A 27,246-nucleotide genomic window follows, 5' to 3' on the forward strand; every position below is an offset into this window, starting at 1 on the left:
TCGAAATCTACCTGCACTTTGGTTTTTACGACATATCAACCCTTTTCTGGTTATTTAATGTCAAATTCAGTCATTTTAGTCAAAGGGTTATGCTTGAAGATATTTTAAGTCTTCAAATATTTATCGATGCTGTTTGGTTTAGGTGTTTTCGATCGACACCTTCTCTGGTTATTTAATGCTGAATCTGGTCATTTGGATAACAAAACTTTATGCTTAAAGTTTTTTTTTTTTAATGTTTTTAGATGTTTGTTCATAAAACAACGTCATACAATCGCTCCAAAAGTGTCGAATACTCTACAACGTATCTTATTAACCACAAACATGGTAAAAATCAACTTTCAAACCTCTCTCAAGAAATAGACCTATAAAAAGAATGAATACTTTTGAGTTTTGTCTTAAAGAAGATGAAGCCTGGCGATCTGTTTCCCTGAAAAAAATTGCGGCAGAAACATGTATTCACGTATGTAGCGAATAATGTTTATGTGTGTGTGTGTGTGTGTGTATATATATATATATGTATATATATATATATATATATATACACGTGTGTGTGTGTGTGTGTGTGTGTGTGTGTGTGTGTATATGATCCATGGTTTGTCAAGACTGAAGGAAGCCTTTATATTATATAGAAATATATATATATATATATATATATGTGTGTGTGTGTGTGTGTGTGTGTGTGTATGTGTGTGTGTGTGTGTGTGTGTGTATTACGCATCCACATTTGAATTGTAACGGCTAGATTTATTCCCAAAAGAACATAAATTGCATCATATCTTTTTAAATATCTCAACAATTATATGACGTTAAAATAAATCTCACCCACTCCACAACGTTATACATTTTTGTAATGCCAACGACGTTATCGTTCTGAAATAGAACAACATATCCTTTCCCCAACAAGTATGTTTTTTAAATATTGTACTGGCATTTTATTTTCTTCAAGTTAATCATCTCAAGGAAGTCTTGAAATAAAGACAAAACTTGATGAACATATAACTTGGCTTGTGCATTTTGCATCACTCCATATCTCTATCTCTACTATTATATAAAAGTCACTTTGTGTGTGTGTGTATGTGTGTGTGTGTGTGTGAAAGAGAGAGAGAGAGAGAGAGAGAGAGAGAGAGAGAGAGAGATCCTTTCTCATATGTTCCGAAACAGCTTAGCCCATCTTTTGCAAATTTAACACAAAGCTAATAATGTCAGTGAACTTGGTTTGTTGTCTTCCTCTGCTCTTTTTTTTTCGGCGATTTTTCCTTACATCAAGCTTTTTTCTAAGCCGTCCGCCCGCATTAACTCTTTGTCACCCAATTTTTTTTTTAATGCAATAGATAAATTTTTTAATCATGGAACACACGCAGGACGGAAGTTAGCGTGCAACTGGCGCACGAACATAAACAAACCCCATTCACTTGTTGAACCATGCATAGACCCGTATTTTGAAGACTAGTTACAGGATTAAGAAATATTTCCTATATAGGCGTTACTTTGAAAGGCGACTTCAATGTACAATTTTGATGGTAATGGGTTAAATGGCCGAAGAACTTTAACTGTATAGCTTATAATAACCGTATTATTTTAGCGGGGTTCGTGAATGGTTGTTCGTTTGTAATTTAAAAAAAAAACTTATTATTGCTGTTAGGCATTTGAGTTAGAAATCAGTTTGTGTGTGTAAGTTGTTAGTACTTCTACATAATTCTAATCGAACCAAACCAATATTCAAAAAGAAATAGTTCGGTTCCAAATCTGTAGAAGTATCATAAAAACTCACACATTCAAAACGAAAGCGTTATAATTCTGAAAACCAGCTTTATATTGGTATATGTCAGTAGAAACCAGTTTAAAACAAAGTATTAGTTTCACCCAACTTTGAATGGCATACGTATAATAGTTTAGGTGTTTTATCAGGAGATCACAGTGTGTACATTTTTGTGCTTCTACATAATTTGAACAGTAATCATTTATAAGTAATCATTGTAGACTGAGTCAATTCTAATTTTGTTTAAATCCATGATCTTTATCACGGTAGGTGACCTCTTGAAAAAGTGAGAGAGAAATAATCTAGAATATCTGTTATATTTATTCACGTTAGAATGTTTCATGAAAGGGCTGTCTCCTTCTCATATAAGTAAGAAGACATACGAGATAAGTGAAAATGATATTAGGAAAAGGCTAGAATCGAACCCTGTAGGCAAGTGTTAAAGATAATGGAAACTGGACTCTTAGAAATTCAGTCCATTGTTAATTCTATTAGAAATAGTTAAATATTATTAATGTCGGTAAAAGATTCGATTGTCTATTCTTTTAGAAATCTGGATATTTAATATGTCAGTTAAAAGAATGAACAATGCGGGTTAAAAATATTGTTTAAAAATAGGTTAGATATTAAACAATTAGATTGAGGATTCTTTGTTTGCCAAAAGTGTGTTGGACAAACATTTGTAAATCCACGTGAAAGTAGTAACGTTGGTAAAAACACTTCTGACGTCATAAACAAAGGAGATTTCTCAATATAGGAATCTGAGGGTTCGAAATTAGTAAGGAGATGAGGATCAGATAATCGGAGCAGATCACACACAGTGATAGTCACTTGGAAAGGCGAATGGGGGAGAGTAGACCATGTAGTCGAAAAGTTTGAATTCCTGACATCACCGATCGGCCGGTTGAAGAATAAAAAAACAATTATGTTTGTAACTGCTGTCTCGTGTCGTCATTCCTTACAACAAGAAAAGGTAAATGTGGTTTATCATCATCTTGTAACGAACTTTGTACAACCCTTCTAAGTATTATGTGCCTACTCCATCATCAAGAACTGTAATATATGTTTTCCCATCAGAATTGTCATCACCATCGTTATATATGTGCCATCCATATGAATCCCCGTTATACATGTCTCCAATATGAACTCCTGTTATCTTTAAATATGTACCCCCTATACAACAAGAAAGAAATCCTTCTACACCGAGAAATTTTTCAATAGAAATGATAACATGCAAACAATTATGCATTTGTAGGCAGAATAAATAAATAGTTAAATAATGCGAAAGTTTTTTTATGTTTTTTAATGGTTGCAATGATGCAGAAGTAATTACAGAATGTTTAAATATGTCGTCAGCAATGAAAAGCATTTAAACTGGTAAAATATTTCGCCACCAACGACACTTAAAAGAAAACCACACAAAGCAAAAAGTAGGATTTTGTGAAATTTTTTGTCGCTGTTAATGAAAAATGCAAACTTGAAACGTCAAACCTTTTTTCTATGTTTTTTTTTTGTGTAATTAACGTTAGAAATAGTATTTAATTTTTTAGTTTTTAAAAATTCATTTATTTTTAGTAAATTTATGTTAAGTTTAGACCCCCCCCTCCTCCATTCATTCAAGTTATCTCTTTAGGTATTAGAATCAGAGAACAGCCATTTCTTTACACCCCCTACACACATATAATTTTTTTCTCGGGCTGCGCGCTCTTGATAATTGATCTCGCTTGCTACTGTTTTAGCTTCGTGCAAAGCTATTTATAAATAAACAAATGGAGCACTGTGGGAGTGGCGATAAATACTTGTATAAAACATTGTTAGATATCATTGCTAGTCTCAGTAGCCCGATGAATAGAACTACTAACTATCAACTCGATGATTGGTTTGATCTCAGTCTTGTGAAAGGCTGTACAACAAGAGAGAGAGAGAGAGAGAGAGAGAGAGAGAGAGAGAGAGAGAGAGAGAAAGATAAAAATGAAGAAAACCCGAAGATATTCGACAGTATAACACAATTACAGTAAAAGACTAACTAACGAGCTGTGTGCGACGTGACATCATAGCGAGGAAGAAGGAAAGGAAAGATTATATAAAAAAGAAAAATGTAAGCAAGAAAGACAGAAAAAGAGACGTGTTATAACCGTGGTCCGAGAGTAACAGAGAAAGACGTGTCCTAAACATGGCCGGACAAAGGCAGAGTACTACGTATTCAACGCGACAGAGTTTTGTTAAACACATTAGAGTACGAGAAAACTTTTAAACAAGAGAAAAGGCGTTATTCTGGAAACTATTCTGGAAGTATCTGTAAATAAATGTCTGTTGTTTCAACTAGAGAAAAAGCGAATTGAACTCTTTCCTTGTATTTGTTTCCTTCTGAATGTCTGCATACAACGTGTGGGTCCCGAGTGTTAACATGTAACGACTACATTACACAATCCTCTCGTATTATTCAGCATCATTCAGCTACATCTCTATCCATCTCATAATTTTTTTTGTTTACCTCTTTTCCAAGAGGTTAGACACAAGGTCAAGTGTGGGGTTCATGAAGTGTTTTTGTGGAACAAACTGGCTTCGAACTTGGTACACCCAGGTTTTCAGTCCGTGTCGATAACCACTTAGCTATCGTCACCCCCCCCGATCTCATTAAGTGTTATACTCGCGTGTTTTTAGTCTTAATTAGTTGACATACTAGTTTTTGTTTGAAAATCGAAGTTAAGCGATATTGACCTTGGCCAATACAAAATGGGTGACCATTTGGAAATGCTATGCACCGTATATTATCTCTCCTTATCGGGATGTTCATGCTGATTGGGGTCCGCATGTGAATTTGTATTCCCATAAACTTTTATTTTTAGTGTAAGGCAGAATGCCCAATTGTAGATAAATGCTACTGGTAATACCGGTTGAACATTCAATGTAGCAATACTTACAAAGGTCTAAAGAATTCTTAAAGATAAGAATTAATGAGATTGTTAATAGGAGTGATGAACAATAGTACAAGAGGATTGAAAACGACGAGTGAAAAGAATAGGATTTGCTTAGTTAAGAGGAAAGTTCGACAAATAGTTGTTGACATTATACTTAAAGGCGATTGTAGCCATCAGAGGAATGCGGAATACCTGACGCTGAGCAAATACTTCAAAAAGTTGTGTTACCGGTTATATGAAGAGGTGACTCATAATTAAAAGCAGAAAATAAAGATATTCTTTCTAACGCCATTTGTTGAGCGATACACGACGCTATAATGTCAACAATCAGGATGTTTAGTGAGTAGGATTGGAAAAACCAGCTGGTATCAACAAAAGAAGCGGAAACTGAAACTGACTGGAATCCAACGTTCAAGGACAACAAAAAGGAAAAAGTGGGAAGATCGACTGAAAATGAAATACATCTGCCGTGGAGTTGATATTGAAATCTATCTGCAGTTGCGTTTGGTTTAATTGTTTTGTTTTGCGGCATATCAACCCTTTCCTGGTTATTTAATTCTGAATCCAGTCATTTTGGTCAAAGATTTATACATGAAGTTCTAATATTTATTGATGCTGTTTGGTTTGGTTATATATCACAATCACGTTGACACACCGGTTCCTTTTAGATCAGCGAAGTTAAGCAACGTTAAGACTGGTCAATACTAAAATGGATGACCATTTGAGAATTCCAGGTGTCATATGTGTTCTCTGCTTATCTCAGCATTGTTTCTAAGAGTCTTGCACTTCTCTTTGCCACTAGACTCAAGCAGTGCCAATTCAGGAGAAGTGTGGTTGGAGATTGCGCAACCCTTACCTCACAATTACACACGGAACCATTCTTCTTGTCTTTCGAGATTGAACGGACGCGATGATATTTAGTTTGGTAGTTTTGTTTTACGGCATATCAATCCTTTTTCAGATTATTTAATGTTGAATCCGATCATTTTGTTCGAGGTTTTCATGCTTCAAGTTTTTGATAGCAATTCCTACCAGATTAGGCTGTCTGAAGTTATCGGATCCGTGATCTAAATGCACCGGACATAATTGTTATTATTTTTTGTTTGTTTTCCCCCCATGAAATTTAGTTTGGTGTTTTGAAAAGAAAAATTGTAATTTTTCCTTTTTGGATTTGCAGAACATGATTGAGTTTTGCAAGTGAAAAGACCCCCCCCCCAAAAAAAAACAAACAAACAAAACAATAACAATTATGTCCGGTGCATTTAGATCACGGATCCGATAACTTCAGACAGCCTAATCTGGTAGGAATTGCTATAAAAGGTTAGTGGATTTATTCTAGAGTGTGCAAATCTGGTGTTGTTTCAAAATATGTACAAAAACAACAAAATGACTGAATAAAAAAAAAGATTCTGTTTCGAATGTTTTGAAATAATGATTTTCAATTTTCATGGGGAAACATCCCCCCCACCCCACTGAACAGTACACAAATAAGACCACTGAATGGTCCAAAGCGGCAATTGAAACACATGTTCCCACGTGAAAATTCTATAGCAAACCCTACTCTCCCAAATGGTTTACTTCGACTTCGACTTGCTTAAAGGCAGCATGCATACCGCAGATTTAACCTACATAAGTCCAGTACAAACAGACAAAAGTTTATAGAAGCTAGAAATAATTGTAAGAAAGAAATAGCGACATCTAAGAGAGAATATACCGAAATCACCAGAAAACGCACCAAAGCGACGTAAATGCCCCCGACAAGCAGCAAAGTCCCACCCCTACACAGTAGAGATCCCTAGATGAAAGAAGGCTTTCTACTCTAATAGTTTCTTCCCCAGAACTGCTAGATTCTGGAATTCCCTTCCGGTTTTCTGCTTCTCCAGCTATACTAGACATGCAGAATTTCAAGTGTAATGTGAATAGACATCTTGCTGCTCGTCTTCCTACCCTGCAAATACTTTTCCCGAGAGTATCGCCCTACATCAAAATGTCACTGTGCCTTGTTTAGGGGTGAAAATAGAAATTAAAAAAATTAAAAAAAAAAAAAAGCCCAAATTCTGAAATTTTTTAATGCGTGTTTTTTTTTGTTGCTGTTGAGAATTTTTTTGTTAGACGTTTTTTGCATTAAAAAGGTACTTGTAAAGGTAGAGTCGACAGATCGACTTTTTAAAAAATATGTCATTTTAAGCAAAAACAACGGTATTTGCTCAATTGTAAAGTCGAAAATAGTAATATATTAAAAAAATTACGAAAATTCATGGAGTAAAACAACTTTTTTAGTAAAAAAAAAAAAAAAACAAAAAACAAAAAAAAAAAAAACAGTATATCGCTATCGGCAAAAAAGTCGCCATTAAAGTGTCAAGTTTCTGTAAACATTACTTTTAACAATAAATAAGTTTCCGCTCGATGAATTTTCGTAATTATTTATAAACATATTACTATTTTCGACATGACAATTAAGCAAAAACAACATTTTTTTAGCACTATTAAAATAAATATAAAATAACTTATAGTGCAAAATTGAGTTTTGTATCCCTACGGTTGTCTGCTCCTGCTATGCACTCTTCAAATGTCCCAACTGAAAACGAAAAAAAAAAAAGTTGTATCTTCGCACTCGTGCAGTGCACGACGATCAACTTTTTTTAATTTAGAACAAATTTTAGCACTTGTGCACGAGTCGTGCACAAGTGCTAAAATTTGTTCTAAATTAAAAAAAGTTGATCGTATTATGGTTGATAAGAATGCAATGTTTTTATTGTAAGGGACACAACTCTGAAAATTATTATATTTTTACAAAATAAAATAAATAAAATAAAATTAAAATAAAATAAATAAGTAAAAATACATAAACAGAAATAACTCAAATATTTCTTCGCCCTTATTTTCTTGTTAACCCCCAAAACGTAAAATCAGCGATAAGGTCGGTTATTAAAGTGGGGGAAAGTCCAGCGTTCTGATTTGGGAACACAAATGAATTTGTCTCAGTCTAGGAAGATTTATTTACCTTAAACCGAGAACAGAACAAATCCTAACCCAAAGGTCTGATTCCTCCACGACAGTAATGTATGACACTGGTTCAGATAATAAAAGGAATTCAGCCCCACCCCGACAAAAACGCAAAGAGAGAGAGAGAGAGAGAGAGAGAGAGAGATAGAGAGAGAGAGATAGAGAGAGAGAGAGAGAGAGAGGTCACTCTCGAAGGGAAGAAAATAGAGTGGTTGTTCTCACCAGCATTCCCTTCACGAATGAATACGATCATTTTTTTTAATACTTTAAATCAGATCAAGGGAGGTAACTTTTCTTGTCTTAAATTACGGGATACAAGCAATTGATTTTAGTTTTGCTTGAAACAAAGAAACTATTAAAGAATAATACTCTGAAAAATATGTTAGCAAACAATATAAATAAAAAATAAATAATATTATTCTTCAGATGCATTGAATGATAAGCGCAAATACTCCCCCCCCCCTCTCAAAAAAAAAAGTTTAAAAAATTTGAATTCCTATCGCCATTAAAATCGCAATTTTAGTATTTTCTTGTCGTGTTCCTTCCAGATTTTTTTCTTTCACTTCAATTTCAAAACAAATAAAAACATTTTGGTTCTTCTTTATCTGTTGTCTGCAAAATTTTAATCACGTGATTACGGCGTAGCGAGAATAAAATAAACCATTAATTCAAGTGCAGCTGCAGCTTGTCATGGATTTAGCTGAAAAAATAAACCAGTTTTTGGTATTTGTGGAGAAGCCCGTGATGTTTTGGGAGTGTCATCAAAATAGAACGGAAATTGTAACTTCGTTCCGGTGGAGCTATTTTTTGTTCTACACATGTGTGAAAGAAATCGATAATAAGCGAAAATAATAAATTGAAAAACTAACTAAACTTAAATTTAATGAATGAAAATGGCTTGTATAAAAACAAATGTATGTGACTTTGTTTGTTTATATATATATATATATATATATATATATATATATATATATATATATATATATATATATATATAATTTGTTGTTTAAAATTTATTTTTCGTTTCATTCTCTTAAAAAGCAAAAATGACTGCATTTAATTTTCCCCGTTAAATTGAAAGATAATAAATTTGACTTTTTTTCTGTTTTAAATATAAGAAAAAATTCAGTTTCCTGTGTATATAATTTGTTGTTTAAGTTTCCTTTTATTTATTTATTTTTTTTAAATATTGTTATTTTGTGAATAAATTAAAATATTGATTGTCAGTTTCTCATTTACGCTCGATTTCTTTGTCGTGTGTCCAATTAGAAACCTGTGTTATTGCACCGAACAAAATTACAATTTCCATTCCAATTTGGTGATGCCCCCAAAACATCACGGGACGGGCTTCTCCACAAACACCGTTACAGGGCTGGCGGGTGTTTTATAACTATTCTGTACTTTCACCTAACATTAATAAACAAAATTTAATAAAAAAAAAAGATATCGTAAAAGTAAAATTTAATTTGAAAATGCTATTTCCAAAATAGCACGGTAACATAATTGCATAATTTCTTTTTTTTGGGGGTGAGGGTCGAGTTGTCCTACTTATTATGGAGTTAATCCGGGAAATTGCTAAAGCAGTTTACGATATAAAAGTCATTTTATTATAAATATATATACTTTTTTGGAGGGGGGGATAAATTCAATATTTAATTTTTTTTAAGTGTGCTCTGTTTCTAATATAACGTTCCAGAAAATCGATCCCCTATTTTTTTTAAAAAAACAGCTTGGCATTAAAAAATTCTGTTTCGCATTTTTAGAACCTTTTTAAAGGCTGAACAGAATTTTTGATGGCCAAACCGTTTATATTGAATTTTTTGAAATATTGAATTTTTTGTAATTTTTTACAAATATTGAAATATTGAATTTTTTGTAATTTTTTCTATAATCTTGTAGCTTAGTGTCTAATCGATAATAATCTGAAAAAAAAAAATAAATAAATAAAAAATAATGGAAAAAGAAACGAAAAGAAAATAATAAAAGGGGTGCGTAATGTACAATTCCGCCGATATCTTTTTTGTTTATTAAATTGTTAGGTGAAAGTAGAGAATAGCTACAAAACACCTATTAGCACGGTAACAAGGGCATAAGTACCAATAAAGTAATTTTTAGTATCGTAAATACCCCCACCCCTCTTCCAAAAATAACTGGTTTATTTTTCAACTAAATCCATAACAAGCGGCACTTGAATAAATGGTTTATTTATTCTCGCTATACCGTGTACCACGTGATTAAAATTTTGCAGACGAAAATTTGGGAGACAACAAGTCAAGGAGAACCAACATCTTTGCTGCTTTTGTAAATAAAAATCAATTATCGAAGAAATCTTTGTTAAAATTAGGCTGGAATGAAATAAAAAATAAAAAAAATGGTGTAAATACTCGGTCGACAAGGTCACAGCAAATAACCCTCACCCCCCCTCTGTTTTGATCCGTGTGGACTTTCAACCTCCTTCTTGCCCTCAATTGTTTCTGTCATTTTTTATGTTGTTGTTATTTACGACTTTCTGAGCGATTCTTGGGACTCCAAGACGCTATCTTTGCACCCCCCCCTCACACATGCAAAACATATATAACAAATTAATGTTGCCAAAGGTAAAATAAATTACTATTCTACCTACCTGGACAAATTTTTAGGGTGCTTATTTTTCTATGTTACCCCGCTATTTCATAAAATAATATTTTCAAGTTAAATTCAGTTTATACGATATATTTGTTTATTAACTTGTTAGGTGAAAGTACTGAATAGTTACAAAACACACTCACCATATTAAGAATGGATTTCTAAATAATAACGTTATTATTTCAGCGCGATAACATTTACCGTGTACCGTTTTTAGTGTTTTTACTTATTTTAAGGCGTTTTTTTAAAAATTTGAAACAATTATTGTTAACTTAAAATAAGATTACATTATTTCAAAATGTTCCGTTACAACATAGATTTTTAATTGTGTTTAATTTTTTTTTAATATTAAATTTTAATATAAACATGACTCTTGTCAGCTATTTTATCGCCAGATTAAAACCAATTTGAAAATATTATTGCACAAATATTAAACATTTTGTAGCCCCCCCCATATTTTGTTTGTCTCTTTTTACCGAATAAAATATGGAAGCCCGTAGGTAACCAAAAGAACATTCAATAAAACCGTATTTCATAGTTAATATACAAATTTTTATAATATTATTAATCATTAAACTGTGTAAATCTTAAAACCTAACAAAATTATAACAAAGATTAATTATTAATTGCAGTTTGAAGATAAACAAGGTTTTAAAAAATTATTAAGTCGCTTCTGTTTTTCCATAGTTCGTATAGTACACACAAATCTGACGTCACGGAAACATGCGGTCCAATCTTCACAATCATTTGGCAATCCCTATGGCTCAGTTATAAGAGGTGCACTCTTCCTGGCATTATCTCTTTTAGAAGGAAGAATATTGCCGATCACCTGGAGGATATTACCAATCACCTACCAGGGACCTATTTTCGGTACTTTTGAATAATTCGTCACTAGTCTGAGAGAGATAACTCCATTTTACTACGAGATCGATTCATTTTTTCATACAAGAATTTGGGACACTAAAAATAATGCAGAATATTTAACACTACAAAAATATGAATAACAAAATAGAAGCTAATATTTGGCTTGGCGATGGATGCTCTGGAATTACACACACACACACACACACACACACACACACACACACACACACACACACACACACACACACACACACACACACATATATATTTATAATTCCATGTATCCACGTATAATTTTATTACAAGATATATTTTATGTATCGATTTTCAATATTTTCTTCAATAGTGTTCAATACATAAGTAGAGCTAGTTAGTAAGTTATAAATATATGACAATTAAGCTACACAGAATTTAAGCTTGATTGCCATATATATTTTCATAGTTTATATATAGAGAGAGGAAGTCTCGAAATAAAGACGAAACGTTGATGAACACATAGTTCGGTTTGTTCCTTTTTTATCCCACCTCTCTGTCTCTTTCTGTCTGTCTGTCTGTCTGTCTCTCTCTCTCTCCCTCTCTCTCTTTCTATATATATATATATATATATATATATATATATATATATATATATATATACATGGTTATTTAAAGGTAATTCCTTATTTTAAAACACATACAATTTATTTTTGAAATACATTTTATATAAGTAATGAATATGAAAAGAAAGTATAGTGCATGGACTTTTATTTAAAAATTTCAATATGGCGCCTTCATTTGTCATCAGCTTTTCAAGTTGACCAGGAATCGCATCAACTGATTTCACAAGAAACTCTTGCGAAATGGTAATCATAACTTCACGTATTCGCCATTCAAGTTCTTCTAAATTTCTTGTTTTGCTTAAGTACACTTGCTCTTTCAGCCAACTCCAGAGAAAAAAAAAACAGGCGTTAAGTCAGGCTATTCATGCGAACCGCGATACTCCATCTTCTTCTAATATATAAAAAAAACAAAATGTATGTGTGTGTGTTTTTATGTCTGCCAAAAATTTTCGACAGACGCGTCGGAACGTGACCAGACAGGTATCGTTTTGAAGCTGGATCCTTCGAATGAAAAATACCGAAAAATTGGCCCAAAACATCCTTCACCCCCAACTAGGTAGTTTTGTACAAGGGGAGGTCACTTTTTCGTTGACATTTTTGCAAAGTAATCATACTCGCTTACAATGATTAGCCTTAATTTAAACGGCAGCAAAGTCGTATGTCATGGTGGCCGCGGGGGTTAAGCGGTTTGCTTTTTTTCACCTTCTTTTCCTTCTTCACGTTACAAGTTCGAGCCTACCTATCTACTCCCTTTTTTCTTATTTCGAGGCTTATGTAATGGGATTTTTCCCTTTTAAAACAAAAACTGAATTATTTTACCGTTCGTTTAAACTTTTTTTTCACACCTTTCTCCACCCAGGCAGCGTATTTTTTTCTGGTTGTATTGACTCCCTATTACAACACCTTTCCACACACGGGCAGCACCGGTTATCCCCGCTAGTCTTGCATAAAATCAAATTTTCCCAAGTACTAATAATTGCCCGAATTTAATTTCTCAACGACATGATTTATATATAAAAAAGTAAATGCGAATTTTATTGACAGAACAGAATTTCTATCAACGCAAAAAGACTCCACTTGGTATATTATATATTTTTTTTAATCACAAAACTCTGTTTACTACACGCAAGTCTGTCTGGTTCAATAACATCTTACACCGGAAACTAAAATAAAATTTAAAAAAAAATAAAATACAAACAAAAAATGTCCAAATCTCATATTCAATGGAAATTAAACATTCGTTTTGAAATTATTACTTTTACCCACATTTCAACATAGAGATGTCTCTCTCGTTCGACCTCCCAAACACCATTCATCCCCTTTCATACCCACCACCACATTTCACGGACGTCATTCACGCTCAGATTACACCTTCCTGCACCCTGAAAATTTAACGAGTACTAAATACATACGCGCGCGTGCTCGCGCTTTCACTTGGAAGAGCTTTACAAAACAACTGCCAACAAATCTATGTAAAAAACTTTGCCGACTCACGTGCACAGACCTGACTTCAAACAATTTCGGACATTCATTTTGTATATAAAGCAAAATCTGTAAATTCAATCAACAGGAAGTCGTTACGTTACGGTAACTTAATGTTTAACAACACGGACTGACAACCCAAGTGTGCCAAGTTCGAATCCAGTTCGTTTCACAGAAACACTTTCACTCCAGGGGGTTGGCAACATTCACGCAGTCTCCCCCGATATCTTTCTAGAATAAATTCGAACTAGAAAGATATAAGGGAAACGAATGCCAACAATAATATGAATGAATGATTCACAACAACAGCAACAACAATAATCGTGCTCTCTGCTTGCAAAACTGTTTTCTAACCAGGCCATCATTGCTGCCAAAAGCTTAGTGTTTCCTCCATGGTTAAACATAGCAATTAGGTACTTGTCTCAATGGGTTGACCCATTTCTCTACTACCATGAACCCGCACATACACGAGCCTTTTCAGAGAAATCCTTCGTTAACTGGAACGACGCATCCACGATCACAGACTAAAGGGCAAAATAGGCATCCTCGAAACGTGGAGTTCCCTTAAAGACTTGGTTTCGCATTCTACATTTGATTTTTTTTGCCGTCTCACCTCAAACAAAGCACATTGCCGTTTGAATGCAGGGGTTACTATTTAGTACATCTTTGTAGGGAGTTGAGCAGCAAGATGTCTGTTTACATTACACTTGAACTTTTGCATGTCAGTACATTCAGGGAAGCAAAAACCCAGGAAGGAATTCCAAAGTCTAGCAGTTCGAGTGAAGAAACTATTAAAACGAAACGCTTTCCGTCAGATTTTGGTGAAGAGAGGGAGAAGGCTGATAGGTCGATAATTTAGAGGTTCAATTCTTTCGCCAGAATTTCTCTAAATTGGTATCACAGAAGTAATCTTTTCAGCAGTCACGAAAAACAAGATTCGGTAAGGCATTTGTTGAAGAGTTTGGATAGAACTGGGTTAATCCCAGCAGAACATTTTTTAATAGCATAGCCGAGATGAGATCAAGTTAACATGCCTTTGAAGCGTCTAGACATTATATGAAATCACGAAGTTGAGAAGAGGTGATTTTCAGATCATCGAGTGTGGCTTCTGTCCGCAAATGAAAATCTGGGAAGGAGTGGCTTGCTGGATCCAAAGTAGAGTTGGGTGGGGCGCAAAATATCTCAACTAATTATGTTTTTAAACCACAACAAATTCATCTACGAAGAGTGCAAAAACAATAATACGCACCAGTCAATAACACAACGTTATAGCTCTATTTTCAACACATCTATTCGAAATTTAATCATCAATTTTGGAGCTCACTGGAATATCTATTTCATTCTTACGACCCACTGCGAAGACAACTTAACAAACTTTTTACCTACCGACCGTCGCGAAGACAAACCAAAACACCAATTTAAATATTCAGCTGTGAAATGTTTGTTAATTATACACGCTGTACAATTAAAATCAACGCATTCCAGTTCTGTTTTCAGCGCCAATTCATTTTGACATTCTTGAATGTCCACAGTCTTCTATTCCTGCGTAACGCATATCAACACATTTCTATTCTTATTCATGTCACGCGGCACATTAAACTTTTCAACAAGTCTCGAACTCGTGAAAAAAACAAGAACAAAACAATAACGCATTAACGTTTGCCCCCTCCCCCTATTCTCTTCTCCGAAGTTCAACTTTTCCTCGCCGTAGTATGAACGGTGACGTCGGAACGTTTCCATCTGAAACTGCGGTTTATGGCAGGATTATACATGGTGAACAATTTGAGACAAGGTGGCTAACAGGGTTCCAGGATGAGTCGAGACCAAGATTCGTCGTCCTCTGCTCATCCCTGTCTCTGTATATGGCAAGAAATAACATGCCATACGCACAACCGCAAACCAATGGAATGAATGTGGGCATGTTGCTTCTGTACTATTCGTGTGTGTTCTCAGCCAAACCTACTCCGACTTTACAGATACCATCAGAACTTTGTTATTTTATGCGTCGGGAATAAAACCCTCAAGCCCTAACAAATAACTGCGACCAACGAGAAGGACATCATGCAGACTAGACACCCCTAAAGCACGATCTTCGTGAGTTCTGCCAAACTCGCTTAACAAACAAACAAATGGCGATATCGTTTATAACATACACACTTTTCTTCCGCACAAACTCAGAAAATTATTCATGCTTAATGGCATTTTTATTATTTCGTGTCTACTCTTTTGAATTGACGTAAAGTCGAATACTTTGACTTCATCTCTGATAGGGAGCTGTGTAACGGACAAATGCAAAAATACGCGCATATTAAAATCTCTAAAAGAGGTGGGGACGTCAGTAAAGTGACTATCTATCACTTTATTTTTAACGCACGTCAAAAGTAATAGAAAATTCATTCGGCACTCGTCAATTCTTTCTTAAACCCGTTTAAGTTTAGTTCTAAAATATTTAATATTTTTAGAATCAAAATAATAATAGACTTTGATCAAATTTGGAATAAGGATTGTAGAAATCAGATTTAATAGCAAGATATCCTTCTATTATGAAATTAGTGCAAAAGTATTTTGTTCTCGAAGTAAATTACGCACACGCGTGCACACAAACACTATATCTTGTATTGTCTGTCTCTCTGTAACGGTTTATCTGTTTATTGCTTACGTATGCATAATCATATTTGTTGCTCTTCCACGAAACTGCGTGCTGCTAAATAAATATATACAAACTAGTTTGTTCCAGCCGTTTGACAAACAGACATAGAGACACTGTTTTTTATTTAATCATTATTTTGCCTGCAGTGGTTTTTGAACGTATTGAGCAAGGGTGAAAGGTGGAGTTGGGGGGTTGACATGCAAATGACGTAGCAGATTGTGCGTCTCTCCCCGCCTTTCACTCTCTGTGCTTTTTTGTTCGTCGAACCTTTTGCTTTTATTGACAAATTCTTTCTTTGTTCTATCACAAGTCAATATATGTGAACAAGTCCAACATGGTATTTTCTTTGTTCCATCAGAAATCAATATGTGTGTCAAAGTCCGACATGGTATTTTCCTTGTCCTCTGCTAACCTGAAATTTGTGTGTGTGCACAATCTCCAAGTTCCTTTATCCAATATATATATATATATATATATATATATATATATATATATATATATATATATATGAATATATATATATATGAATATATATATATATGAATATATATATATATGAATATATATATTTATATATTCATATATATATATGTATATAAGAGTGATCGAGCGAGAGATAAAGAGTGGGGTAGAGAGAATGAGAGGGAGGGGGATGGAGAGAGAATATCAAGAAATAAAAAAGACAATATAAAAATATATATCAATGCATATAGATTTATTCGTTTATGAGCGTTACATCAATTAGGGGTGTACGATAAGTAAACTATTTATACCATGGTATTTCGAAGCCTAATACTTCTCATCAGTGGAAGAGAGACAACATATTAGCGATGACCACATTAGAAGCGAAATAATTAAGCGTGAGAGGAATAGGGTAATACATTGAAACTGTTGGGGGAGGGGTAAATTGGATAACTACAGTGACCTATGAGATAGAGGAAGAATATAGCTGATATAACAAAATGAACAAAGGTGGATATCACGTATGCCATGCTGGGATATGAAGAAAGTGCTCAATATATATGTGTGCTTACGTGCTTCTATATTATCGGGGATAATACAGAAGAAGTGATTGAAAATAGATGCTTTTTTAATCATATGGAATTAAGGGTTCAAACTAGAGAAGGGGATTTCTTGAAATTGGGGACTATTTCTTTCCCCCAACAATTTCAATGTATTAACTTTTTTCTCTCACGCCCAATTATTTCGTTCCTAATGTACCTATCGCTACACGTCGCATCCCTGACATGTTATTTAGCATCTTTTCTCCTCTCCTATTTCGAAATACCATGGTATCAAATGTTTACTTATCCTACATCCCTAATTGATGTAACATCCACATTGAATAAACGAATAAATCTATATGAATCATTAAATTATTTTAATATTGTCTTTTTTTTAAATTCTTCATATTCTATTCAAGCTCGAAAGCAATTTGTTGAGTTTTGCATTATCCCGATAAGTCTCCTCTTAAAGAATCTATTTTATTCTTTTACCCCCCATATATATATATATATATATATATATATATATATATATATATATATATATATATATATATATATATATATATACCCCCATATATATATATATATATATACCCCCATATATATATATATATATATATATATATATATATATATATATATATATATAAGGTCAGTCAAGCGCGCGCGCGCACACACACACCCACACACCCACACACACACACACACACACACACACACACACACACACACACACACATATATATATATATGTTGAATAAATCTTCAGCAATATTTATATGACGGACCGTGACAAAATAGTTATTATAATTACTAATTTCTATATTCATTTTATAAAGGACTCACCACTTATCAAAGCCCGGAGGACACTCGACAATAAGTGTTAAGTAGTCAATGGGCAAATGTAGTAATCGTTAGTAGTGGAAATTTGGTAAACAGGATTACTTAAGAGAATGGCTGATCAAAAACTTGTTCACGTTCGACTTGAAGACTACCATACCAGAGTCAGTTGGAAAGCAGGAATACGGAACAGTTCCACAGAAGAAAGAAGCTTTGTTCATGGAATCTACGTTGAGGTGTAGGCAGAGATAAAGAGTGGGAGGAATTAACAGATAAAAAGTGGGTGAAATATCAGCTAGACGAGTGTTTTTCGTGAAAGTCACGAGGAGAGGGACACCATAGATTGGAGCTCAGACGAGCACTTGGCATGAAAATAACAATAAAGCAGAGACAGGCTCGCAACATAGCCACTAGGTCTACGAAGTATATTTAGAACTCTGTCAAGGCAGGATAAACTGCTTCTAGATGCTCCTACACAGATGTTGCAGCAGTACGCCATCCTTGGAATACTTGGCTCTTATGCAGGCAGAGAATTGCATCAGCAGTGGGACATCTACTGGAGCAGTAGAATTATCCTACCATTTTTCCAGCAACCTTGGCAACGGATTTGATGTGCGTGTTCCATCTTAGATCAGGAGTAAAGGTAAGACCTAGAAGCTTGTCAAAGCATTCAGCCTCCCCCAAAAGAGAGCCATTCATTTCAATTGATGCCAGACGGGGACCAGAGCGTTGATGATGTAAAGATATAAGCTTGGTTTTAGATGCATTAAAACATTTCCAGCTATACCGTAACTGGAGATTTTGTGGAGTAAACCTTTATGACATACTCTATCAAAGGCCTTTGATATGTCAAGAGCAATTGCCCCAGAACGGAAGCCTCCGTCGAGAGATTCGCTAATCCTATGAGATATGACTGTTAGCACATCAGTTGTAGATCTAGCAGAACGGAAACCATATTGCATGTCACCGAGAAGATTATTTTTACTAAGGTGGTAGACTACTTCTCTATTTAATACAGATTCTAGTAACTTAGTAATGACGCACAGGAGACTAATTGGTCTGTATTGAGAGGAAGATGACCGATCACCTGAACTTTTAAATACTGGACATACTGATGGGGTTTTTCCAGGGTGTTGGGAAGCAATTCTTAAGACAAAGCTTAAACAGCTTTGTAAGTATGAGAGTTAGTTCTGGTTGAAGTTTTTTGAGCACTATAATAGGAATGCCGTTAGTGCTAGTTGCTTTACTGGAATCGAGGTTTTTGATTAGCTTGGCAACATCACGCACATATATTTGTATGTCGCATAGCGTTTTTCCAGACACAGGAGGAAATACGGAAGATGGCGGTCCTGATCGCATGGAATAGAATTAACTGCAAAGTTTTAAGCAAAGAGTTTGGCTTTGTCCGATATTGATGATTATCTTAGGTCCATTAATGATGGTTGGGGTACTAATAAAGAAAGATTCCATCAATTTCAATTCTTTCTTAAGACAACTTAAGCATAATCAATATCTGTTAGAAACCAATGAAACGAGTTTTCTCAAATTTCAATTGTTTCTTTTGACTCTCGAGCATATATCAGTTAATATCTTATATGTTTTTAGATAGTTATGTGATTCTCGATTGATTAACGGTGTCTAACAGTGTCGCATATATACTCGAGAGTCAAAACAATGATAAGAATATTCTCTTGTCATAGTTCTAATTATTAGACACCTTAAGCTTTATCCATAATCATTAGATACCAATGAAGCAATATTTCTTTAATCTCAATTCATTCTATAGACTCTCCAAACTTAAGCCTATCTTACTCTTATACAGGGTGTAATTTTCAGAGTATATGGTCACAAATAACAATAGTCGGAGGGGGGAGGGGTTGAAAATAATGACAGATTCTCCGTAGAAAATAGTACAATCCCTCTACAATTTATCTATATGCATTCATAATTTAAAGTAGCTATTCTAAATTAAAAAGAAAATAGATTAAAAAAAATAGAGGGGCATTACATATCTTCTATACATTTTTTAAAGTAAAAACCATGTCTTTTTATATAATTTGGTCAGCTTAGAACACTTCATAACATTACCTTATCGTTGTGACAAGGTAAAAAAAGAACGGTCAATAGGGACAAATATAACAGTCGATTACTACGTTACAGTAATGTCGTAACAGGATATTTACAACGTTACAAGAAAATATTTCTTGTCAGCTTTCCCCCCCCCCCAAAAAAAGCAAAAATAAAAACTTACAGTGGGTGCGATCCCGTCCAGCAGCATAATTATAGCGTCTATCTCCTTCAGTTGGTTGATATGAACCGTATCCAGACCTCTCCGGATTAGCACGATGACTGTCTCTCGATCGTTGGTCGGTACTAGTTCGGTGTCCATATCTGGGCGTTTCTGCCCAATAAGAACGCGATCGATCACCAACATTCCTGTTGTGTTGTCTGCTCGTTTCCTCTTCAACCCTGTGAATAATAGATGGCTGTCTTGGGCGTGTTATCTCATTTCTGGGTGGATCTAGGTTCTCCCTACCCACACCGCCACCTGTGCTACCAGTCTGAGAAGAATGTGGATACCTAGACTGCTGGTCAGGACGCTGGTGAGGCTTGCGTCCACCAACGTAATAGCCTCTCTGGCTTGGGGTATCTGTACCGTGTGTGTCATCCCTTTCACCCTGGGAGTGGCGTCTTCTGTCATATTCTACAGAGCCGCTTGGTGACGTTGTTAAACGTTGCCCTGCATGTGAATGAACTGGATGTCGGAGGCTATTGACTACGTTACGAGAATCTTCTGGTCCATGAATCGCTTCTTCAGGCATCAGCTTGCTAAGATCTATCTGAACGGGAGGTACTGTGGCTCTCTGAGGATACATAACTTCATCAAAAATCCGTCTCTCACTAGATATTGGGCCTATGCGGCTGTTCGTGCCTCGTCCTCCATGATGCTCTCGGGTTGGGTAACGGCTGGGCATACGATGTCTTGGATTATAAGGGAGAGGAGGAATAGTCGATAGGGTTGTTGTGATTCTAGTTGTAGTCGGCATCGGAGTGGTTGTAGTTGGAATGGTTCTCGTTGTTAGAAAAGGTGTGGTTGTTGTTGCTGTTGTTGTTGTCTTTCTTACTGTCGTTGTTGGTGTTGGTGTTGGTGTTGGTGTTGGTGTTGTAGTTGTTGTAGGAGTCGTATATGTCATCTCTGTGTATCTTTCAGCTGGTTGAACGGTTCTGGGTGCATGTGAGATTCTTCGATCCAAACCGCGATCTCTTTCAGACTGAGAATAATGGCCTCTTCTGACACCCCCACTTTGGCTAATGCTCTGATTTTGTGTACGGCGGCTGCCAGTCTGCACCAAGTTTGGAGCCTCTTGGCGCTCTTCCGGATGATATCTGATTGAACTATCGGGCAGTCCAAGGTGTGCCGCTGGGTGATTATCATCTTCGGTAGGAGCGGGTAGGAAGTCACGCCCTGCAAAAATCATATGATTTGAATCCGGATTTGGCGGACGTACTGGATGATTTGTATCTTCATCTGGGCGGCGTTGTTTGTCATACTGACCAGCGGGGATATGGTCATCTCTTCCATCCCATGGTTGCTGTCCGTGTTCATAAAACGTACCTTGATCGTAAGGTTCACCAGGTGGTATATATTCGCCATACTCTTCACCATCAACGACATGTTCATAATCCTCTCCTTCGCCGTAATAATAAGGATATTGGCTGTCGGGGTACAAATCGTCGCGCCCGTTAATATAATAACCTTCCGGTCCATTTTCCGCCTGATACAGACCATTTTGTTCCCCATTTGGATCAGGGACTGCTGCATAATCAGGGTGACTATAATGTCCGTTGGGGTCTACTCTACCGGGGTCCACATTTTCAGGAACGTAACGTGGATCAGGTTGTGATATAAACTGACTATTTGCAACTGGAACGTACTGGGCTCCTTCGATAACTTGTCTAGGTTTATGAGTCTCTCTCATATGATCGGGAATATAATCTACATTTGGTTTCGGAGCTAAGGGATCCATGCTATCTGGTACCCGTTCTCCATTAAGAAAATACTGACCATAGGGCACATTACCTACATATCGCCCGTTACCGTAAGACCCATACTGACCTCTTTTATAGGCAGGATAGTGACCGTTACCCTCACCAAGTGACGGATATTCTTCCGCAGTATCGTACGAGTGCCAACCCCGCTCACTATCTCTTCCACCTCCAGCTCCGTCTTCAACCCTACCTTGCCCATATTGGCTGTGAGCAGAATTTGCCAGCCTGTGTTCGCTAAGGAATTGTGGCCCCTCTTCAAGGCTGAAATAACGTCGGGTACTTGTGTCGTGACCATCTGATTCAGACGAGGTGGCGCCCGCGCCATCACCCGTCTGCTGTTGTTTGTTGCGATAGTCGACCCGTCCTGGGTACCAAAGTTGTCCCTCGGGACTCGTCCAGGATTCCCAGTTCCTGTGCGCTTGTTGATGTCGTCTTCTTGGGTTAGGATTCTGGGGAGGAATTTCTAGACCAATACCTGCATCCTTTTCCCCGGACACAACTGAAACAAGAAAAGAAAAAAGCAATAACAATAAAATTGTCGGTACGGGTGGATATATAATAAGAGTACAATACATCTCTATATAAAGTTAGGTATATATATATATATATATATATATATATATATATATATATATATATATATGTATATATATATATATATATATATATATATATATATATATATATATATATATATATAATACTAGCAATCGGTGCCCGGTGTTGCCCAGGTGTTTTGAGGTGTATGCTGAGAAAAAAAACGGTCAATTTTTTTAAACTTTGACCCCTATTATGACCTCTTAACATTTATTGTTTAGGGATCAAGTAAAGTTAATAAGTTAGATCCATGTCCAAGGAATTTATATCTAAAATATCACGTGTTTAGACCCAAAATTGTAGGAGGAGTTTGGTAGAGTTCTCAAAGGTCAAATCGTTGAATATTGACCACTTAATCGCCAAATTTCTGTCGAAAATCTATCACATCGATTTTCCCAAATCTCAGTACCCTGTATATAAAATTTCGAATCTGTAGGCTTAAAATTGACAGAGTTTTAGCGTAGGGAAATGCACACAGACGCACAGACACACACAGACACTATCACTTATATATATATATATATATATATATATATATATATATATATATATATATATATATATATATATATATACTAGCAAGTGGTACCCGGCGTTGCCCGGGTGTTTGGAGGTGTGTGTGAAAACTCCGGGAGGTGGGGTTAAAATTAAAAAAAATGAACACAGAACTGGATGAAAATATAAGAATTAAAAAATCGAGGCATAGTCAATAGATTGCGCCTTGGCCCATATCGTTAGGTCGTCAGTACTGCACACTTCATGAGTGCGACGACCTGGGTTCGCGCCTATGTCGGAGCACGTCACTGATGAGATGCAGTACATCGAAACCCACTTTGGGTCTGGCGTTGTCCGTTGTCGATGCAATTGCTCGATTCTATCTAGTTCTGTGTTCTAGCTTTATCCTGAAAGGTGTATGTGAACGGGAATTTATATATCTATCTATAATCTCCTCTTAATGTCTAATATATATTTATATATACATATATATAGATATATTATATATATATATATATATATATTATATATATACATATATATTTATATATACATATATATATTTATATATGCATATATATTTATATATATATATTTATATATTTATATATATATTTATATATACATATATAAATATTTATATATATATTTATATATATATATTTATATATATATATATACACATATATAAATATTTATATATATATATTTATATATACATATATAAATATTTATATGTATATATACATATACAAATATTTACATATATATATATTTATATATATATATTTATATATATATATTTATATATATATTTATATATATATATTTATATATATATATGTTTATATATATATACCTATATAAATATTTATATATATTCATATATATATATACAAATATAAATATTTATATATATATACATATATATTTATATATACATATATATATATACATACAAATATTCATATATATGAATATTTATATATATATTTATATATACATATATATATATTTATATATAAATATATATATATATTTATATATATATATATTTTTATATATATATATATATATTTTTATATATATATATATTTTTATATATATATTTATATTTATATATATATTTATATATATATACATATATTTATATATATATATTTATATATATATTTATATATATATATTTATATTTATATATATATATATATATTTATAATAATACATATATATATATATTTTTATATATTTTATATATATATATATATTTATATATATATATATATTTATATATATATATATATATCTATATATATATATATCTATATATATATTTATATATATTTATATTTATATGTGTATATATATATTTATATGTGTATATATATATATTTATATGTGTATTTATATATATATTTATATATATATGTATTTATATATATTGATATATATATATATTTATACATATATATATATTTATATGCATATTAATATATATACATATATTTATAAATATATTTATATATATATTTATATATATACATATATATATATATTTATAAATATATTTATATATATATTTATATATATACATATATATATATATATATATATATATATATATATATATATATATATATTTATTTTAGCATAGTAAACAGTGGGAATTTTGTAACTTGGATTACTTGAAAAAGAAAACTGTTCGAATGATTGAAAATGAAAACAAAATAACAATGTAAATATATTGATAAGAAAAAAATAAAAACAAACGAAGTTTCCGTTTCAGGAACCCGAGTTTAATTTTATGTCGTAATCATTCAACTCGTTAGCGGTTTTATTCAGCGATTAAGGATAACCATACGACATATCTAATTACCAAAGCGACTTTTTTTTTATTAAAACTAAACCTGTTTAGTTTTAATGAACCAATTTTTTTAAAGCCAACACGTTAGTTATTTTGAGAGCGTGCAACTGCACCCGAAAAGATTGATTAGGAAACTCCAAATCCTTTTATGACGCGAAAAAAAAAAAAGGCTTTTTATCGGCTTAAATGATAAACTAATGTTAAATATTAGTATTTAATATAATGAGATATCAATCTACACAATTTGCCATCGATTCTGAAATAAAATGAAATCCTGACATTGTGATCATTTTTGCAGGTGTTATGTGCCAAATATTGAAATAAGAATGTTTAAATTTAATTATTGTAATTTAAGTCTTTAATTTTAAAGTCGATTTTATTTATAAAATATGTTTTTAGAAATCAATCTCAAAAACAATCTGAACAATAAATCTCTTTTGTTATGGCTAAGTTTTTGTCAAGGGTAGAAATTATAATAGACAAGTATTCATCCATGATGACATTTTACCGATTTCCTGGTTTACAGGTATTCTTGCTAAATTTCTTCGAAAGAATTGACGTAAACAATACTTCAACTAAATACGTATATTTCATGCAATAATGACTTTTGTTTCTTCTGACTTTTCCTAAACTAAACATAAAGCATCGGTTAGGGTTAGTTTAACATTCTGTAAAAGTACCTTCCGTTTTTTTTTTTTTTTTTGTACTTCTGCAGAGAAGGTAAAAAACCGATAAAAACTGGATATATTTTTCGTGTTTTTATTCAATTTAACATGTTTATTCAGCTCGAAAAGCTGTTTACCGATGTGTTGGAAAATTCAAGATGGCGTCTCACACCCTCTTTAACACCATAAGTTTGGGAAAAGGTGTTATAAATAAAAATAACTATACAAAATACTATTAAAAACCCGCCGAATATATGTCAACCTATGTCACGGTAACATATATTGAGCGAGTTTTTAACAGTATTTTAACCGGTTTTTTTATTTATTACACCTTTTTCCAAACTTACCGTGTTAAAGAGAGAATCGGTCGCCATCTTGAATTTTCTAATACATCGGTAAACACTGTATGCTTTTCGAGCTGAATAAACATGTTAAATTGAATAAAAACACGAAAAATATATCCAGTTTGGTAGAAAAGTAACTTATCTTGCTTTTGATAACATTTATTTGTTATATATTTGATTTTTGGCAACTTATTCGAATCTATGTGTACAGTAATACAAACCCGAAATGAATTTAAGACCACGAGTGAAATGAGAAAATGAAGAAAATCACATTTACTGTGTGTGTTTACTGTTTATGTAAGTCAGCGGGTTTGGTTGCCATAATAACGTGACGGTAGTGAACGTGTGTGTGTGCGTGTGTGCGCGTGTGCCTGCTAGTACTACTACTAAGTTTGTAGGAGCATTTGATTTCGTGTAGTTTAGTTTCGTATATAAGTTTCGTATTTTTTTAATTTGTAAATAACAAGTTATTAAAAAATTAAACCCTTCCAAGATGGACAATAAATAAAGCCATAATATTTTATGGTAAAGGAAAGAGCGTAGAAACCATTGTTTTTTAGGAGATGTGATTATTGGATTAACCAATCAGAAATCGTCTGTGGCACACACATCTCTGTTTTTATAGATATATAGATATATAAACATAAACATCATATATATAAGGATAATAGTACGCCATATATATAACAAAAGACCATTATTTACTGAAGTGAAAGGAAAACCCGGGGGAACTTTACCCAAAAATAAATCTATATTTTTTTGTGTGTATTGATAGTCTTATCAACACCCCTTTTTTCTATTTATTTAAAAAGAAAATACAACTTTGTTATTTATGAGTCGTGGAATTGCATTCATCTACAAAAGATCTAGCTAATGTGCATATTTTTTTATCGTTTTTAATTAATTCCCTATTAGTTTTTTTTTCGGTTCTCTTATACAATGATCATCTTTATTTAACTATTACGTGTAATTATATTCATACAGATATTCTATATGATTTATATTTGTGTAATATTTGCGTAGAAATGAAGAAAATCAAATTTACTGTGTGTTTATCGTGTTGCCATAACAACGTGACGTAGCCTAGGACGGTAGTGGACGTGAGTGTGTGTGCGTGTGTGCGCGTGTGCTGGAAAATATAGTAGTACTAATAGCGTTTGATTTCTTGTTGTGTGTACGTGTGTGCGGCTAACGCCAGAGTGTGTGCGCGTGTGTGCGCGTGTGTGCGTGTGTGTGCGCGTGTGTGCGCGTGTGCTGGGAATGGATGACAACGTTTTTTTTCGTGCTGTGTTTATATTATGCATATTGTTTCGTATCTTATCAACTTTTTCGAATCTATGTGTACAGTAATACGAACCCGTTTTTCGAGCTGAATAAATATGTTACATTGAATAAAAACACGAAAAATATATCCAGTTTGGTAGAAAAGTAACTTATCTTGCCTTTGATAACATTTATTTGTTATATATTTGTTTTTT

General features: G+C 33.7%; 1 protein-coding gene across 1 annotated transcript in view; it reads right to left on the bottom strand.

Moving 5' to 3' along the window:
* LOC145294041 (uncharacterized) overlaps positions 1-27,246 on the bottom strand; it is a 138,409-nt gene that overhangs the window by 18,189 nt on the left and 92,974 nt on the right. Inside the window, exon 2 of the mRNA XM_080141029.1 lies at positions 20,005-22,302. Within this exon, the coding sequence (XP_079997155.1) occupies positions 20,005-22,302 (2,298 nt within the window). The remainder of the gene's footprint in view (positions 1-20,004; positions 22,303-27,246) is intronic.

Source organism: Euprymna scolopes, chromosome 15 (assembly GCF_053919585.1).
Source record: "Euprymna scolopes isolate OS-2025 chromosome 15, ASM5391958v1, whole genome shotgun sequence".
Lineage (NCBI taxonomy): Eukaryota > Metazoa > Mollusca > Cephalopoda > Sepiida > Sepiolidae > Euprymna > Euprymna scolopes.